The 16,175-nt window shown below is 40.6% G+C and overlaps 1 protein-coding gene across 3 annotated transcripts in view; it reads right to left on the bottom strand.

The window, feature by feature from the left end:
* sgsm1a (small G protein signaling modulator 1a) overlaps positions 1-16,175 on the bottom strand; it is a 34,358-nt gene that overhangs the window by 9,620 nt on the left and 8,563 nt on the right. For 2 of the 3 annotated variants that reach the window (XM_054774383.1, XM_054774384.1), the window contains exons 3-15: positions 14,966-15,041; positions 8,291-8,453; positions 8,023-8,175; positions 7,806-7,873; positions 7,074-7,225; positions 6,743-6,880; positions 5,646-5,770; positions 5,148-5,215; positions 4,869-5,032; positions 3,932-4,067; positions 2,566-2,695; positions 2,103-2,167; positions 917-1,062 (exon numbers count right to left, since the gene is read on the bottom strand). In XM_054774383.1, the coding sequence (XP_054630358.1) occupies positions 917-1,062; positions 2,103-2,167; positions 2,566-2,695; positions 3,932-4,067; positions 4,869-5,032; positions 5,148-5,215; positions 5,646-5,770; positions 6,743-6,880; positions 7,074-7,225; positions 7,806-7,873; positions 8,023-8,175; positions 8,291-8,453; positions 14,966-15,041 (1,584 nt within the window). The remainder of the gene's footprint in view (positions 1-916; positions 1,063-2,102; positions 2,168-2,565; positions 2,696-3,931; positions 4,068-4,868; positions 5,033-5,147; positions 5,216-5,645; positions 5,771-6,742; positions 6,881-7,073; positions 7,226-7,805; positions 7,874-8,022; positions 8,176-8,290; positions 8,454-14,965; positions 15,042-16,175) is intronic. The other variant, XM_054774385.1, reaches the window with a different exon arrangement.

The following is a 16,175-nucleotide window of genomic DNA, read 5'->3' as shown; positions in this document are numbered from 1 at the left end:
TTGTAGGCTTTGCTGCTTTCCAGGTACGTATTTCCTCTGGTCAGGTCTCTGAAACCTGGATAATGCTCTTGTGTTGAGGCACCAGCGTACGCTACACCACTCCTCCCCCTCAAAACCCTCTTGCGTAGCTTGATGTGCGGCAGCTGTGGTGTGGTGGATGCGGGGCGGGCGGGGGTGGGGGTGCTTGGGCGTTTGTTGCTGCAAGTCTCCTGTCTTCATGCTTCGCTGGGCTGTTTTCCTTGCTTGGGCGTTTGTTGTCGCCTGTCTTCTTGCTTCGCTGGGCTGTTTTCCACATCTTTCCCTTTCCCCGATGTAGCTGCGGGCTTGTTAGGGGTGTAGCTCCGGTGGGTGGGTGGGTGGTGCCCGTTTGGTTTTGCGGGGGCGAGGGGTCTGGTTCCCAGTGGCTGGTGGGGCCCGATGGCTGGTCGGCTGCAGCATTTACGGGTCAGTGGGTGTCAGTAGTGTTACTTGGACAAGACAATAGCCACTACACAGTTAGTAGAGGAACAAGAACTGAAACCAACAAGGAACTTTGTGATAATGTGATTCCCTCAATGCTAATAAAAGACAATATATAAAAATAAAGTTCTTTATTGAAGCGAACAACACACCCACCAATAGCGGGGCTCTACTGTATGTGATACTTATTATCTTGACTATCTGTGTTTTCATACTTAGCCACAATGTGTCTAAGATTCATGAACCTGATGAACAGTCCTGATGTGGACATTTACACTGACAGAGCCATTAGCTACACTTCATGCACACTGCTGCGAGACTAATGATGTGAGCAACACAATTAGCAGATTATGAATATGGCTGGCAAGTGGAGGGGCGGTGGGGGTGGGGATGTGCTGCTGATGCAAGGGGACATGTTTGTGTGCTAGGCTTAATGTGAAGTTCATGCAATGCTTACTGTGCAGTCCTGGAGGAACATCTGCCACACATCTGCAGTGAGTCCTTTGTAGGCATCACATGGCACGTTGGGCGACACAATAGTGTGATTGACGAGAGCCGAGAGGTGAGTGCGTACGGTGGACAGGTGACGGCAGTATGCCAACCCTAGTTGAAAACACAACAATACAAAATGTTATTTTTCTCCTAAGGCTAGTGTTGATCAAAATGAACATATCAGATCTTTAAAGCTGGGGAATTACTTTGTCTAGCCATGTATTTTGTAGGCTATTCGTAATTCAAATATAGTGCAAAACATTCAGGATTCTAGAAGACCTTTTTTATGAGCCTTAGAGGGGATGCACAGGGTGTTATGGCTACAATAATCATGTTTTAAAACATCCTGTGCCTAACATTAACAAACACATCTACAATTAATTTGTTTTCTTATTCACTCATATGCTACCGATCCCCCCCCCCCAAATAATCTAAAAAAACAAAAGCACACTCAACACACACAAATTAAATTTGACTCATTTATTTCTATCCAGATATGCATAAATTATAAGAGATTGTATTCATGATGATAGAGTGGGGCCAAGCTTCCTTAGTACACCGCAAAGATTCCCACTGGAGGCTCAGGTCAAGACTCTGTGGTGCCTGAACAACTATTTCACTATTTGAGCATTAATCATGTAGTAATTCCCCCAAGAATACAGTAATAAAAAAAAAATCAATAATAACACAGCGTGACATATTTTGCACAACCATACATATTTGCACCTTGTTGTGGAATAAATTAGAAGCTACTCATTGCAGCATTTAGAATTAGATAACCTATTGTCAGGTGAGTCACACTAATCCCTGCAGTAATTGTCTAATTGAAGGCTTTTACCGTTTTTGATACACATTAAATCCAAATATTAGGTCATTTTCTTTTGGGCCAGGCAATGAGGAGTGGCACATTTTTGCAAAATCCAAGCACATATAGTTGTGACTTTGGCAGGAAATGTATTTTTTGTTATTATTAAAGAATGATGGTCCAATATGTCCCCCATATCCAGGGGCACATGCACGCAACTGTTAATTGACTATAACTGCCAGCCAACAGAATGTTAGGATTTACAGTAGTATTACAAGTGATAAGGAGTGTATTTCGTTCGTCCACTGTAAACAGTGAATAGTGTGCAAGTTAAGTGTTCACATACAGCCGTAAAATGCCCGTGAGATGATCTGATACTTCATGTTGTCACACAGCAGCTTTAGAGGAGTCCTGTAGGGATTAAAAAAACAGCATCACAGCTCTTATCGTCCATTTAGATTTAGAAATGACATATTTAGTACATTCAGTTGTTTTGGTGGCAAATCAACGCCCCCAGTGGTCATTTCCTCTAACCCCAGCTGTCACATAGAACGAACAAACCCAATGGCCTGACTTTGTTTCAATTACCATTTTATCTGCTTTGCTTATTATCTTATTGTCCCCACACATTGGCATGTCAGTGGGGTAAATGTCACGCATTTTTCTGTCCATCCTCGCAGCCACCTCTGTTGTCTCTGCATGGACAAATGTGGCCAGCCAGAGATTGTGTCTTCGCCAGCCTTAATTGGTTTATAAGCAAAGCAAAAGCTTATCTGGAGCCTTCACGTGATTATCTCTCACTTGCTCACCTCTCGTGGTTGCACCCTTTAGTCGTGGAGCCATCGGAGAGGCTACCCTGGGAGCAAGACGAGCATGAGGACTTCCTGAGACTGGGATGCCATATTGCAGAGCCCTGATCCATCAAGTCTGGTGGAGTCACTGCAACAGGCACACGCATCATTGCAGTCACAATCAAAACTAAATAGCTTCCTGTGCATGGATATTAGCAGTAGATGATTGAAACATTTCAGCTATGATAGAATTATGCTGTTCAGGACAGGAAGTCCTTGACATTGTTAATTGCTTACACCCGGGTGTCCAAAGTGTGGTCCTGGGACCATTTGCAGCCTGCAACTCATTTATTATTGGCTTGTGGCACTTGGTAGAAATAAAATTAAATACTAAAAAATAGCAAAAATGGGACAAATAGAGCAAAAAAGCACGTAGTAAAGAAAAAAGCTGAAATGTTGATATTAATAATAAATAACGATTTGGCTTTAAATTTATATAAATTGGGTTTTTGCTTTAGCATTTTTATAAAATAAAAAATATCTAAAAATATCAATGTGGCCCCTGGCATCCTTTGATTTTTTTTTTATTTGTATGGGTCCCTCTGTGGTAAAAGTTTGGGCACCTCTGGTTTACACTGTTGGATGCAATCTGGATGTGCACATCTTTAAAGACTGGAAACCAACTTGAAATACTGCATGTAGGCAGCAAGAGCAGGAGAAATCTAGCAAGTAAATGTCCCTGCTTAAAACCTATATTCAATCCATCATTTGTCAATACAGAAGCTAATGGAAGGCTACACTGTCGTAATGCATTTAAGGTGTCTACACAAGGTAATAGCATAGTCAGATGGAGGCAGTGAGGGTTTAATACTGGACACATAATTGAGCTTGGCCAGAGGCACAAGGCATTTCAGAAGGATATTGGATGGTGGGAATGAAAGTCAATCAAAGTGACAGACGGCGAGACAAGCCGAGATGTGATAGTGTTACGGCATTCTGGAAATGAGACAGATTCCTCCAGATAGCTGCAGGAACTCTTGGGGACAAACAGAGACTTTGAGTTAAAGGGAGGCAGTCCACTCAACCTATGTCCAAAATCTTTAGCGAAACAATTGAATAAAAAAAAAAAAACATATAAAAGGACACATAAAAAGCACACATAAAAACAACACAGCAATACAGAGTGCTGTGTAAGGTTGTATTGTAAGGTCATTTTAGCGAATCAGACGCTTGAAAAAAGCCATTCCCAGAAAAGGAATAATGACAAAACCGGCGGAAAGGAAATCACATTTGTACCAATGGCAAAGTTAGTCCTGACATTGATGAACAAAAGCCCAAAGGACAATGAAAAATACATTTTATGTCTTAAAAACAACTATCTCACCAAACTCTGATAGGCTATTTGGAAAGAGGATGCGGAAGACATAGTCTGTGGCCTCGTCCTCTTCTTTGTCTGAGACAGAGTCTGTAGACCCAGATCCCTGAGGAAGCCTCTTCCGCAACTTAGGAAACACTTTGCCCTGCAGTAACAAATAACATTAAATTAAAGACACAAGAGTCGCAGACCAGCACAGACCTTCACCAAGGAAAACGCATTAGTTAACTTGGTAATTAATAATGGAAGCCTACAGCTAAAGCAGCAACATTTCTTCTGCATCAAGGGAGCAAAAAGTAATAAGGTCTTACATAAACACAACAACTTATAACCTGATAATGATTTCTAAGTAAGTATGGGATTTTCTTCATAAATAACTTAAATAACTGCTCTGTATCTGGATGAAACTTTCACATTACAGCTTCAGACCCTGCATGCATACACATCACATTTGGTTAGCTATTTCTAAGATTAACAGGGATATTTGAAGTGTTCATAATTTGTATATGATGCTATTATTTGCCAGAAAAATCTAATGGGATCATCCAGGAAGGAAGCCCATGTATTAGGAAAATCCAGACTAATTCATGTTAAGTTATGAAAAATATAACCTCCTTGGCAGAGTTTACAAAAGGCAGAAGAATAAATCATTCATCTATGTGGATGTAAGATGACGAGTGTCTCCAGCATAGCTTATTAATAGTCGCTGAACAGGCGTGGGCGGTTTCCATTATTCCGTTTGCCTGCAGACACAACACTCCACACGATCAAAGAACGTGTGGCGGTGCAGTGGGAACATTAAGCCACAGATTTATCCTTTGAAAGGCATCTATTATTGATTTATTGATTTGATACAAATGATTTAGTACTTAAGTGCGTTTTTTCTGTGAGATCGAATCACACGAGCCATTTGAATGCTTCAGAAGGAATGACATCAGGCGCTGACCTTTCCTCTCTGAGACCAGAGTGGGGGATCCAGCTGGCCGTGAGGAAGCAGACCATTCTCCAGACAGGACAGGAACTGGAGCAGGTGGCCTCCTTTTGGAAATCGAAGGGGAGGCCTCTGGATGCCATCTTGACTGACCAGCACCACTGTGCCCCCACTATCGACTGCAAGAGACATATGGGATTGAATTAAATGTTTTCTTTTTAAGTATTCACCAATATACTTCAATGCAAGGAAATTGGAAATTTAGCCGAAACCTTGAAGATTGCCTGGACCCACCTTGTTGATGGCAGTGCAAGTACACTATCTCTTCAAGAGGGATTGTCATGGCATAGTCCCAGTACACACTGCATAAACAGAGCAAGTCATTAAGAGACCTAGCAGCAAAACTAATTTTTATTTAAATGCAAAAATAGTCCAGCTTGTGCAAAAGATAAGCAGGCACAAAGCTACAGTGCAATAATGAAGCTTAAAAAAAAAAAAAAAAACTAAAAAGAAAAACAGGTATGCACACATAGGAATATAACATTGTTTTTTAGATGGATCAACAGCGTCTCAGTCAATAAACCACCTGCAGGCTACCTGTCTGCTGAAAATAAGCCGAATTAGATGAGCTGTGTTTACTTAGCGTGCGTACAGAGCCCCTTAGTCACACTTACACACACACCGTATTATTGAGATACACGCAAGTGTTTAAATTTTACACTAACAGCAGAGAAATTCTGCAAGGTCGCAATTGTACTTTGTTTCTCTCCCACGTCATATCAACAACATCACCTTCGTTCGTAGTCCAAGTCCCCTACGGAGCCGTTCATGAGCTGGTTGGGTGTCCACTTAAGTGTCATGAGGTCAGCCGTCTGATGCAGAGAGAGGTAACCTGGGATAGCCTCCATGTCATCCCTCTAAAACAACCGTGGGACAGATGGTTTCATTTGAGGCAAAATTAAATCTGCAATGATTTAGTAGATTGGTTGTATTGCTAGAATAGCACATAGAGCGTTGGTTAAAGCACTCATCTAATTAAATCTTGTGTACACTTCCTTTCAGAATAAATGCCGATAGATTTACTGTATATCAATATTAATTCCACAATGTTTATTGTTAGAAGTTGTTCAGGCTCTGCCTGCCCTGACCCTACGTCACTGTATAGCAGGGGTCGGCAACCCGTGCCTCTTCAGCCTCCTTTTGGTGGCTCCCTTTGCAGAACTTGAAGATTTTTTTTAACACCAAAGTGGGGGAAATGCACACATTTGAAAAGAGTTTGAAATATCTGACTCTCGCCAAAGGGCTTGAATGCATTCTGGTGAGTCTAAAAGAAACATCTCAGAAGAAAAAAGAGAGTTTAATTATGCACGGACATATTCTGTTGTCTTCTTTGCTAACGACGCTGGCTTACCTGTATGTTTGACATATGCCGAAAAATTAGCAATAAAAAATGGTGAAAGAAATTTTCAAAACAAACACTCCGAAAAGTAGTAATTTGTTTCAAAGCAGGTTTACACATGTACACACTGTAACAGTAGTCATCCCTGCACACGCTGGCATAAGTCCACTGATTGATAGTTAAGTCGAGCAGCGTACTAACGTACTATCACATCCTTGCTAGTTGGCATCCGTTACACAAGCAAACTGCACTTTTATTTGTTTATTCTGTTGTTGTAACAAGTCAATTTCAAAAATATTGAAACTTCTACAAGTTCCTAAGCTGTGTTATATTTTGCGGCTCCAGACTATTTTTTTTAGCGGAGGAGGGGGAAAATGGCTCTTCTGATAGTAAAGGTTGCCGACCCCTGCTGTATAGAAGAGTATAGTATAGTATAGTATGTGATTTACTTTCTGATTCCACTGGCAAAACTTTACGAGGAAAAAGTTACCGGCTGAACAAGCACGTTGTTTTTGCCAAACAGCAGCGTCGCCCTGTTGTTTTGATGTAGTGACTCCACATACTCGCGTGCTGATGGCGAGGGAGAGGGGCGCTCATCCATGCTGCTGCTGGAGTGGCGCTTCTGGATCTGGGATGTACACATTTCACAATATTAGGCCAAATATGGCTAATTCAACGGAGAGAGAGATAGCGCTGCTTTAAGCGCGAATACACACTTTTCACATACTGTATAGAATATTTTAATTGGTTTAATATACTGCATGTTATGCTTCACACCTACTGTGCACTGAATTGTACATAATAGTTGAAATCTGACGTACACTTACACACAATGCAGGCCTTTTGGTGGGAGAGTCCTGCCTGCAGTGACCACTGTGGATGCGATGCCTCTGCACTAACTCGTCAGCCGAGGGGTCAGTCCAGAAGTGGTCAGCTGTCTTCATCTTCGTGTACTCCAACGCACAGGGTCCCACTGTCATGGTGGAAGTGCACAGTTTTATATTTTAACAATGACACCAACTGTAAAATGATGCACATCATTTCTTGAAGGATTTTATATATACAATCTTCCTGCAAAGCCTGATAAGATTCAATACAAGCTGTATGTAATTCTGCATTAACAAAGACAATTATGTTCAGTTTTACACTGTGAGAGAGGAATTTATTTAGCAATAAGGTTGTATTTTACAGTAGAGTCAAACTAGGCTACACTTGTCTTTTGTTAGCTCTATTTATGAAAGAAGGAACACATTTGAAAACAGCTTTCTGATGATTGGAAATAGATGAGGTTGATGTGGGCTCTGAAAGTATTAAGTCGGATTAATATTGAAATCAAGGTCCCTGCTGAGATGTGATTCACATGAACACTTTGCGGCTTCTCTAACAGCAGAGGTACACCACAGGGAAGGGTAAATACAAAAGCGTTCAGTTTGAAGGCCAGGCCGCACCTAAGACCACCAAAATCCCACACTTTCATTTACAAATGAGACACGTCCATGTTTGTTAGAAAAAACCCAGTATAAGGCACTCAAACTTATAAAGCCACAAATTACCCAACAAAGAAGCAAGGATAGGTCCGTCTACAGGGTCCATTAGAACAGCCTCTTTCTCGTAATATTTACTAGAAGACAGATAAGGCAAATAAGGCAGTTGAAGAGGACACAGAGTACCTGCGAAACACACACTCACCCACACCCACACACGCACACACACGCACATACATATTCACGCAGAGATGGATGGTATGACATTTCCTTCTTTGTAATGCACCTGCTGTTTTCTACCAGGTAGAGGACAATCTTGTCCAGCACCTTCTCGAACAGAGCTGTCCGAATCCAGAGGTTCTTGATGGCCTTTGGAGTGAGGCTGGGAAGCCGAGGCATTTTGCGTAGGCTGTCTTGGCTTTGTAAACTCTGACTTCGTCTGCAGGAACACATCACAAATTGCAGAGAAATAATAACACGTCAAAAGTAACATGACAACATCAACATTAATGTAGAGCAATAAACTGTTACTGTATGTTCCGGGCATCTCTCACTTAGTCTCAATGATTTGCTCCAGCTCTTGGGCCTTCTTGCACAGGTCCTCAGCCGGGGCAAAGCTCTTGCCCACCTTCATGAACAAGGCGGCAATCTTGTTGCTTCGAAGAAAGCCAGCCGCTCGACGCTTCAGCCCATGTAAAACACACGCCTCCACTGCAGCTGTTTAGACACGGCAACACTGATTGTTAAAAAGTACACACAACTGGATATGTTTCTACTTCATATTAATGGTAAGTGTTTGATTTAAAACCAATTAAAATCTTGGAAATTGTTTCAAGTTGCAGGTCATGACAAAAAAATAATTGAGAACCACTTCTATAAACCAACAAAATGAGGTTTCTTAATAGCAGAAAGAAAAGGGACTCAAGAACAACACAAACTATATTTATTTCTACATCAATCTTTATGTCAGGTCTGTGGTGGCCCAGTGTTTAACTGCTGCTACATTTGGCATATCACCCTGATTTAGCATATCACCCTCAGAGTCAGGATATCAAGGGTTTGAATCCCCATCAGGGAGATCTGTGGCATCTGTGTATGGAGTTTGCATGTTCTCCCCATGCATGCGTGAGGTACTCCGGCTTCCTCCCACATCTAAAAAAACATGCATGTTAGGTCAATTGGAGACTCTATATGTGTCCTGTGACTGAGTGGTAATAAATTAATCTTTATGCAAGCATCTGTATTTTATTTCTCCATCCAACAAAGTCACATTCTATCAGATAGCTATTTGGATTGTAAAAAAACGTAGTTTTATTAACTGTAGTTTTATTATAATATTTAATATTATAATTTTAAAAGAGTACAATTTTGACACATGGAAAATAACAACATTTACGCAATTTCGTTATTTCCAAGCACTTGAGGGAAACGTGACATTTGTCTTTATGACAAAATACCACGGCCGCACGATGGTCTAGTGGTTAGGCCAATACAGGAACAATACAGGAACAGCCTGGAGATCGGGAAGACCTGGGTTCGATTCTCCCCTGGGCATTTCTGTGTGGAGTTTGCATGTTCTCCCCGTACGCGCGTGGGTTTTCTCCGGGTACTCCGGCTTCCTCCCACATTCCCAAAAACATGCATGTTAGGTTAATTGGCGACTCTAAATTGTCCATAGGTATGAATGTGAGTGTGAATGGTTGTTTGTCTATATGTGCCCTGCGATTGGCTGGCGACCAGTCCAGGGTGTACCCCGCCTGTCGCCCGAAGTCAGCTGGGATAGGCTCCAGCATGCCCCCACGACCCTAATGAGGATGAAGCGGTATAGAAAATGGATGGACAAAATACCATTAAGTGGGGAGAAAGCCTGATTGTTTTAAACTGTTGCGTTGAAAATGACAATTGTAATTCATTGTACCCACATATTAATCTTTACACTACTCCAACATCCTGGAGTAGACAGCATATATCGATGACATGATAACACACTTGCACAATCACTAGACTAAGCAAAAAAGCAGACCGCCCTCTGCTCGCAGGCCGACGTGGCAGTGCCTGGAGCTGTGTTGACATTTGAGTTCTCTTCAGGACTAATCCTATGGCTCTGTTCACATGGGGTCACATGGAAGGCCATGGTTCCCATGGCAACCCCTGTTGATAGAGCGATGGCGCTTTGGAGAGGCAAAAGCGAGCAAAGGGAGAGAGGTGGGGGGGGGGTTAGAGACTCATCAGCATCACAATCTGTGTCTCCATCATCCTGACTCCTTCAAACACAGCTTCTCATCTCCTGCATCCTGCCGCTCTGTAAATCTGCACCAGTCGTTTTCTCTGTCACCGCTGCCACCACAATGGCTCCAAGCAAGGTTTAACTTTAATGTCGCCAATAAAAGTGTCAGTTTTATACAAAATATTCCTTCATAAGCTAGTCTGCAGCAACCATGAGCTCATCTGTTCGTTGTCTCTTTGTGATGCTTCTTACCCAGCATCATTATCACAGCAACACAAATCGCAACCTTTTACGAAATAAAACAATAATAATCAATAATCAGTTAAACAAAATATCAAATTAAGTGATGATATAATCATTTATCTATAAAAACAAAACCATATATTTTGCCAAGTGTAGCTTCAGATAGATGCACAGTTCAGTTTCTGAGCCAAAAGTGGAACCACTGAGTGTATCGATAATACCACCCTAAATAATTTAATCTGGGGCCATTTAACACCAGTCACATCATTTAGTTCCATGCCATGCTCCATTCATTGCGTCTCGATGGTTCTGTCTTCCTGCAACGGCGCATCAAAGTAGTCACGATGGTGGAAGCTAATTGCTCCCAGGAGAGCTGGCCAAGCCCCTCTCCCATTCTCCAGTCGTTCAAACGTAGTCTACACAGACCACAACCCAAAGAGGGTAGTAACAAGATCCACTGTGAGATGGCAAGAGGAGGAGGAGGAAGGTGGCTGACAACAAAACAACATGAAGAGTGGTTTTTGCCAGCTGCTTGGTATCCATTAGGAATAGATAAATGACGGTCGAGGAAAGACTGACCAGTTAGGCTTTTAAAAGATCCAGTGGATAACGTTCATGCTGAGGGCAAAGAAACCTGATGATGCTATTAAACACAAAACCAAAAACTGCGGCATTAAATATAAAACACACTAAAGGGTTATGTAAAAAGGGATGCTCCATCATCACCTCAAGATAAACTGTAAAAAGAGATGTGAAGAGAGCAGATTGAAGATTAGGATGTCCAATACCAATTTATGAGGTTCATTTCCTCTCAGGATGTAAAACATGTTAGCTTTGACGTTGTCTTCTCTCAGTGGATATACTATTGTGTATCCTTGTCTTTCATATCACTTTGCAGCAAAACTGTCTCTCTTTCGTGCCATTTTATCTCATTTCCTTGTAGCTCTACAGTGCATTTTCTCCTGTCCCCAACATGTTCATTGGTGTGAAATAAGTATTTGATTGAATTAAATGTCACAGTGACCGCGGCTAAGCCCTAACTGTTCTGACATCTGTTGGGGAATAAGGCAAATTATAACTTTCATTTCTCCCCATTGGTGGCTAATTACAGTGAATTCAGCCATTACGGCCATCTACGATATGTCTGTGATTTGCAAGTGTGTAATTATATTTTTACGCCAGTGTAGAGTTGACAGGCCATTAAGGACTTTAGTTTCTCTTCATTTTCACTTGCATACTGTATCTCCTATGCAGGCATGCTGCAGCTACAGTACTTCAACAAGCAACTTCTTCAAGGTAATTACAGTCTATACCATGGGATAGTTCTTTGAGTCAAACTCGAGTAAACAAATATAAAAATGCGTGTAAGAAACATTAGACGTCAGTATATATACATAACTTGGTTTATGTCGCTACACAAAATTAAGTGGAAATTCAAAATTCGAACATGCCACAGGTAAATAAGTGGAGTTTTTACGATTTTGCCTTTTTACACCACCAAAATGGATTCAAAATCAAACAGTCAACGTGTGGTCGTAGTGTAAAACCAGCTTTAATTCAAGAGGCTTCGCAGAAATATGGTACTAACCACTTAGGGATTACAGCCATCTTGTGAAGAGTAGTTCCAAGAGTATTTGAACAATTTAAGATCACGCTACTGGTGGTAGAAGAATAGTCAGTTTATTTTCCTTCTAAAAGTCTTAAATTGCTTTCATAGTTGAGGGTCATTTATCCATCTGCACTGTGAAGCGCCGTTTTGAAGCATTGGTAACTTCCATATTTTTGTGTAACCTCTTCCATTAAAGCTGGAAGTCGACACTTTGATCATAATTTTGATTTCATGGTGGTCTATAAATGCAAAAATCCTAAACAACACAACAAATTCTGTCATTGTCCAAATGGAGTTGTCCCTGGTTTATAGCGGTTAATTGGTTCCAGACCTGACCGCAATAAATACATTTCCGCGATATAGGATTCAATGTTAATAAATTGAATACTTTCATAGTTAGAGAATAGAAAACCTGTTTATGGCTTTTCAAAATACTGGTCTTAACATTATTAGAACAATAGCAATGAAATAACACCCCTATAGTCACCTTTACACTACTATTATTCATTGCTTACACCGGATTGCACAACTATTATATGACAGGGACTATAGACGGCTGCTCGGTAGCAAGCTAGTGAGCTAACCAGTTAGCCTCATTCACTTCTTCTATTAAAGGGTTTCAAACGGAGTGGGGAAGAAGGATAAAGTAAGAAGCCACAAACATCCAAGCTTTGCCTCTTCCTACTCCTTTTGGACATGTGGAACTGTAAATTGAATTATGTGATGTATTCCAATGTAACTTGTATGCATGTTCAAATAAATTAAACCATTACCATTACCATTACCATTACCATGGCTGGCTAGATAGAGTGGAAGGTAGGGTAATGTAATAAGGATGGATGTCTCATCCATATAAAATTACTGCTGCCAAGTGGCCAGAATAGTACGTATGATTTCCATTTCAATATGTTTTGACTAATGATAGACCATAGTCTACCACAAAACAGAGATAATTTATGAATTAATTAATTTCTGAAAAGCCGCAATAAGGGACGACTGTACTTCATGACCGAAATGCACAATTTGGAAATATTATCTGAGAAAAATAAGCCTCAAAAATCATTCAAAAAAAGTCAAAAATGAATTCAGCATAAGGGTAGCTAAGTGACAACTGTCTTTCCTGGTTGCTCTCAATAAGTGTACAATAATAATAAGCTGTTGTTGATGTGTTGTTGTTGTCTGCTCTCTGCAGACATTTTGCAACCTAAACCTAACACACATCTGCCTTGTTGCCAAATGTAGCAGCAGTTAAACAATTTTAGCGCAGTGAACGTTTGACATGTTCGTACGCATAGTTGGTAGTAGTGGACTATGTCTGTCCAGGCTGCTTAGTATAATGTGGCAAACTAAGTCAGCTGGGATAGGCTCCAGCATACCCCCGCGACTCTGGTGAGGATCAGCGGCATAGAAAATGACGGATGGATGAACAACAAACTAATAAAATAATAATAAAAGAATAGAGTGCAAAGGAAAGTAAGGTGCGTGTTGCCTTTATATGTATGAAATGACCTCCCTTTGAATCTATCATCACCACACATGATGAAAGACGTTAATTTTTTAAATTGTTTTAACAGTGGTTAATTACTGTCTATCCTTGAATGACAGCTAAAAATGTCCAAATATCACTGATAATGCTACAAGACTTGATAGAAGGTATACTGTACATCCTGGACAGTTATCTAGTCAACTGTAGGGCACTTAGAAGCTCCACTGTAGTAAACATATCAGATTGTGCAGTCTGAGCTTCAAATGACTCATTGTGAACTCCACAAATAGATCTTGTTTGGTCTGAACCCCACAGCTTGAACATGGGCAGTGTGGTTCTCACACATAATAATAACACCATGTTTCACTAGCACCATTTGGTGGGAAAAAAACAACTTTAACTTTAAATATCATTGGTTAGACACCAATAGACTTGCAAACATGTTAAATACAGAGTTTACCTGAAAACTAATGTCTGACTCTATTAAAAATCACCTATTAAAATGCTAGTGTTATTGCTCATTTTATCTGCACTGCTTTATACAGTATACGCTACCGGTCAAAAGTTTTAGAACACCCCAATTTTTCCAGTTATTTATTGAAATTCAAGTCGTTCAAGTCCAATGAATAGTTTGAAATGGTACAAAGGTAAGTGGTGAAGTGCCAGAGGTTAAAAAAGGTTAGGTTAGCCAAAACTAAAAAAATATTGTGTATTTTAAAATTATACAAAAAGGCCTATGTCAGGAACCACAAAATGGGTCAACAATTTAAAGCTGTTCTGCAGAAATGGATGCTGATCAAGCCTTGGCAGTTGGTGCAACTAATTCCTACAGGTGTTCCAACCCCACAGATGTTCCACTACCTCGTCTGTCTGCATAAAAACAGTGTTCGGAACACACTGTGGTACTATACCCTCGTGAACATCAGTTGAACAGCATTGTACCGGAGAAAGTAATTTGTTGCTACAAAAATGGCAAGAAAAAAGGGAATTAACAATGGCAGAGAGACAGACCATCTTAACACTTAAAAACATGATTATGGGTGATTAGTTTATTTGAAAAATAATATACAAAGACACTTACTTTCCTCTGATGTCACATTGGGGGTAAAGTTGAGCGCATGTATTCACATCGATCATGCTCGTCGCGTCCATGCTAATGAACAAAACCAGTTGTGTGTCCGTTGTGTGCGGGGACAAGTTGGTTGTTTTGTCTTTTCAGGTTAAAATGAAAACTACCCGGAATTTTCCACAATGGCATTGAAGACATTGTTGCGATTCACCGTCCGATCAAACCACACTATTATTGTATGGCTGGTGAGTCAGTATTCATTCTGTGGGTATAATTTGATGTTGTGCTATTCTTTGTTTTATGTATCAGTAAATGACAATGGCATTAGATTACTATAATTTACTTAGAATTACTTAGAATTTCCTATTTACTGGAACTTTTGACCACACTGCCATACGGTATATATGATATAAGTCATTTTTGCACTTGTTATTAAAGGTTTTATGATGTTGAATGTTTGACACTGGAACTTATGCCTTTTTTCTCTTATGGAAATCTCTCCTATGGAAAGATTTTGAAGAGGTAAATGGAAGGACCTTTCCATTGCAGGCTAAATAAACATGGGTGTGATCCAGCTGTATGTTTGCTTACTCACCACAAAAGGAAACAATATGGCTGCTGTCTTCATGAACAAATTTCCTGGTGACCGCTTCCTCCATAATCTGCTTCACCTGTCAATGACAAGGCAGATGCTGGATGACTCACTCATTAATATGCCACAGCTGCACACGGTCTCTGAGGGGCTTGATGAGCGAGTGATAAATACATTTTTGAATAATTACAGGGGTGTGTAAAAAAACCAAAACAAAACCAAAAGGTAGAATAACGCGACACTTTGGGGAGAAGTGTGGTTGACAAGTTAAAGGCAACTGAGTGGGATGAGTGCCTAGTTGCTGTATGGATAGATACTGTATATCGATACTACAGTATTTATCTCCAAGAGAAAATGACCAATTCTCACCCAAAGGATCTGTACTGGGAATCAAAGTGGTATGTATACATGTACTTAGAAGTAAAAAAAGGGTTGCAAAGTGTCCACGTCAAACTCTTTTCTACCTCCAGGGTAGCAACTGATTGTGTTCGATCAAAGCCTGACGACGTGTTTTCAGGCCAAGTTAAGGGAAAAAAAACAAGGTCAGATACGCATGCTCACGAGGCAAAGCTCAAAATTGGTCGTCATGGTGATGTACCGTCTCCCCGCTGTCCTGACAACAGCTAAGGAACACTAGTTAAGAAGACCTAATAAATCAATCACCATGGCAACATGTCCCTATGCGAGCACTGTTCTTCAGTTGTAATTATTATTGTGGATGATGAACCTGTGCACAGGGCTGCATAGACAGCTGTAATTTCCATATCACACAATGTCCAACTCACTTTCTACACTCACAAATATTCACTCTGTTCTTTCAGTCCCATCTCTTTTTACAATCCACATCCATCTCAGTGGTTCTCAACTGGTTTGGCTGCGGGTCCCACCATCACCCCTCGATGACAAGCGCCGATCGAAAATGCGGAAATGTTGAAAAATGAAGACAAACTTCTCAAAAATCTAATTTATCTAAAAATTTAATTCATTTATTTAAAAAGTCTAAATTTCGACTAGTCCAGGGTGTACTCCGCCTCACGCCCAAAGACAGCTGGGATAGGCTCCAGCATACCCTCGTCCCTAGTGAGAACAAGCAGTATAGAAAATTGATGGACAAAGTTTAAATTTAAAGGGACTGCTTGCAACAATTACACGTTATCTAGAGGGTGCTAAGTTTTGAACAGGTTGCAAGCATTATATCATCAATCCCGGGTTG

This window comes from Dunckerocampus dactyliophorus, chromosome 4 (genome assembly GCF_027744805.1).
Source record: "Dunckerocampus dactyliophorus isolate RoL2022-P2 chromosome 4, RoL_Ddac_1.1, whole genome shotgun sequence".
Lineage (NCBI taxonomy): Eukaryota > Metazoa > Chordata > Actinopteri > Syngnathiformes > Syngnathidae > Dunckerocampus > Dunckerocampus dactyliophorus.
The sequence above is the reverse complement of the archived record's forward strand: the minus strand, read 5'-3'. Positions and strand labels throughout refer to the sequence as shown.